The sequence below is a fragment of the Mercenaria mercenaria genome, chromosome 9 (assembly GCF_021730395.1).
Source record: "Mercenaria mercenaria strain notata chromosome 9, MADL_Memer_1, whole genome shotgun sequence".
NCBI classification, from domain to species: Eukaryota; Metazoa; Mollusca; class Bivalvia; order Venerida; family Veneridae; genus Mercenaria; species Mercenaria mercenaria.
In genome coordinates, this window is record NC_069369.1 from 23,421,456 (window position 1) to 23,424,271 (window position 2,816).

A 2,816-nucleotide genomic window follows, 5' to 3' on the forward strand; every position below is an offset into this window, starting at 1 on the left:
AAGAAGAGCAGCAATTTAGTGTGTTATAACCTCTAGTACGTTATCTTATTTCAAAGCGTTTGCCGACTTGATCAATCGTGACCAAATCAACAGACGCTTACTGAAGTAAAACTTAGCGGTACGGCCGGTGCGTAATAAACCGAATCGAGTCCATGTTTCAAATGACAACTGTTGATTTCTCAGACTTCCAGTCATAAAATCATTTCTTCCCCATGTAGAAAATACTAATAATATTAAATAAGCACCATTATCAGTAAAAAAAAACACGCTCTGATAGGAAGTTATCTTGTTTCAAAGCGTTTGCCGACTTGATCAATCATGATCAAAGCCACAGACGCTTACTACAATGAGCTTTCATTCGGTTGCCACGTGATGTTGGCGAGATTTGCTCTATATGCCTTTCAAGTTGCCGATCTATTTATTTTTTTAGTTCTTTGGCCGCAGGAACACCACTGCCATATTATACATTATTTCAGTTGACTATTGAATAGATAATACGACTGATTTGCTTATCGTTCCTCGAGATCAATGATTCTTTTAATCTGTGAAGTGTAAAGTCCACACAAACTGTAGCTTAATGTAGGATTAGTCGAGCGATCAATCAGTTCTATTAATTGCTGTAGGCCAGATACATTCATATTTGAAACAACAACATTATCTGTGACGTATATGGGGAAATAGCCCTAGTTAAGTATAGTTCAAAAGGATGTACTGGTGTGACTACTATAAATTATTTATTTCGTAATGTTTTGTGCTTTTAGAGTAAGTTTTAAAGGTGTGTTAAACAATTTCATTTATCCAATATTTTAATTATTATGACAAGGGACAAATTAAATGCACTACATTTAACCTATTTAAGAAAGACGTTTTCTAATTCTACTCATTTAATTTAAACCTTTCATTGACTAGTCAGTCGCGTTTAAACTATAATTTTGCTTCGTTACAATAACTTCAAAATCGTTTCTTTTTCTTAATTTCTTTTCTGTACTTGTTTTTGTTTTCAGCTAAATTTGTTGAAGATCATTAGCTGTATACAAACACGAATTTCAAAGTACCTACAGGCTAAAAAGTGTACAATTATGGAAGATGGAAAGAATTTTTCGAATGTAGATCTTTCTTGCTTGTTTTCGCCGACATTCAATATAGTGTCAGTAACTATACATGTGATCGTAAGCACTGCAACAATATTTGGGAATGCACTAATTTTGATAAGCATTTATAAGTACCCAATTCAGTTTAAAGGCAGTCTGTACATGTTTATTGGAAACTTAGCTGTTGCCGACTTGTTGCTAGGTGTGTGGTTGCTGCTATTCATATACGAGGGAATAGTCCCGGAAGTGCAAAATAACTGGTATTTTTGTGTTGCGAAACCTGTCGGAGTTGTAACCTCGTACTGTTGTTCAATTTTCTCTTTACTTGGAATATCTTTTGATCGCTTTATGGCTATTATATTTCCTCTGGAGCATCTAGTAAAAACTCACAAACGGAAGTTGTTTATCATAAGTATAACTGCCATGTGGATTATATCAATTACCAGTGGAACTCTACCAGTTATTTTGGAACCACATGGAAACACATTTGTGTGCAGAATGGGTGCTATTTTACCTCAAGATTTCCAGCTCGTTTGTTCAATAGTGCTTCTCCTGGTAGTCTTTATAAATTTTGTATTGTATGGAATCGTTATGTGGAAAGTTAAAACAAAACGAACACCCGGAAATAGCGGTGGCCGAAAGAAAAGTAGCAAGACAGTTTTGATGATAATTGTTTTCTTACTCTTTGTTATCTGTTGGCTACCGTTTATAACATGTTCAATTATCATGCACTTTAGTCTTGAACCGTCTACATTTCAAAATGTAATATGTGCACGGGAATATCTAGCAAAGTTAGGGTATATAAATTGCGCGTTAAACTGTGTTATTTATGGTCTTGCAAACAAGAAATTTCGCGCTGCATTTAAGAAGATTCTTTTCTGCAAGCGCTGTCCAACCTTTTCAAAGCCATCATCTTTTCTATCAGAACGGGGTAGAGCGAATTCGATGTGTAATGAGATGAAATGTTCTGTCGACCAAAAGCAGGACGCTGTTGAATAATTGCAATTTCTATCATATTGTTGTACCAGATGGAACAATTGATACTAGTGAGAATCTAATAATAGAAAAAAGAGGCAGATAAAATTATTTTAACTGAAAACAAATCATACGAAGAGTGTTCGTAAACTTTTGCAAACGCACTGTATACTTAAAACTAATACGAAACGGGTGACTGCTGTACATTGTGTATAAATATAATGGAAATCCACAAACCGGTTGTTTGTTATTTCGATTGCTTTCAGGTGTATTCAAAGACACTGCGTTGAAAATGGTTAGAAACAAACAGAAAATGTTGCTGAAATCAGAGTTATATAAAACCTGCTGTAAGTTGCGATTGAGTGTCAAAAGCATACATGATGAGAAATATGTTGTTTATGGGGATAAACAAGTGTCATTTTCCACAGTTTATTAGTGGTTTAAAAAATTCAGTTCCGGTCAGGAATCAGACAAAGATGCCTCTTATTCAGGAAGACCCGAGTCTGCAGTTACCAAATCTAACATTAATAAGATCAAGTTCATCATTGAGAAAGATGCGCGTTTCCCTGTCAGACAGCTGACACAATTGACAAACTTCGGTTTAGCATCTGTCCACTTCATTCTGAAGAAAATTCTTAAGGTTAAGAAGATAAGTGCTCGCTGGATCCCCCATTTGCTCACCGATGAGCAGAAACATACGAGGGTGCAAATGGCAAAGCAACTGCTGAAGAAGTACCAAAAAATATATAA

The 2,816-nt window shown here is 35.3% G+C and overlaps 1 protein-coding gene across 1 annotated transcript; it reads left to right on the plus strand.

Annotated features, from left to right (window-relative positions):
* The first annotated feature begins 268 nt into the window (after positions 1–268).
* LOC123546716 (sphingosine 1-phosphate receptor 1-like) lies at positions 269–2,345 on the plus strand. Its single transcript, XM_053551995.1, has one exon. It carries the CDS (start codon positions 1,080–1,082, stop codon positions 2,088–2,090), a length of 1,011 nt encoding a protein of 336 aa, XP_053407970.1. The 5' UTR covers positions 269–1,079; the 3' UTR covers positions 2,091–2,345.
* The last annotated feature ends 471 nt before the right edge of the window (positions 2,346–2,816 follow it).

Coding starts and splice junctions, on each gene's coding strand:
- LOC123546716 (XM_053551995.1), top strand. CDS start 1,080: ATGGAAGATGGAAAGAATTTTTCGAATGTAGATCTTTCTTGCTTGTTT.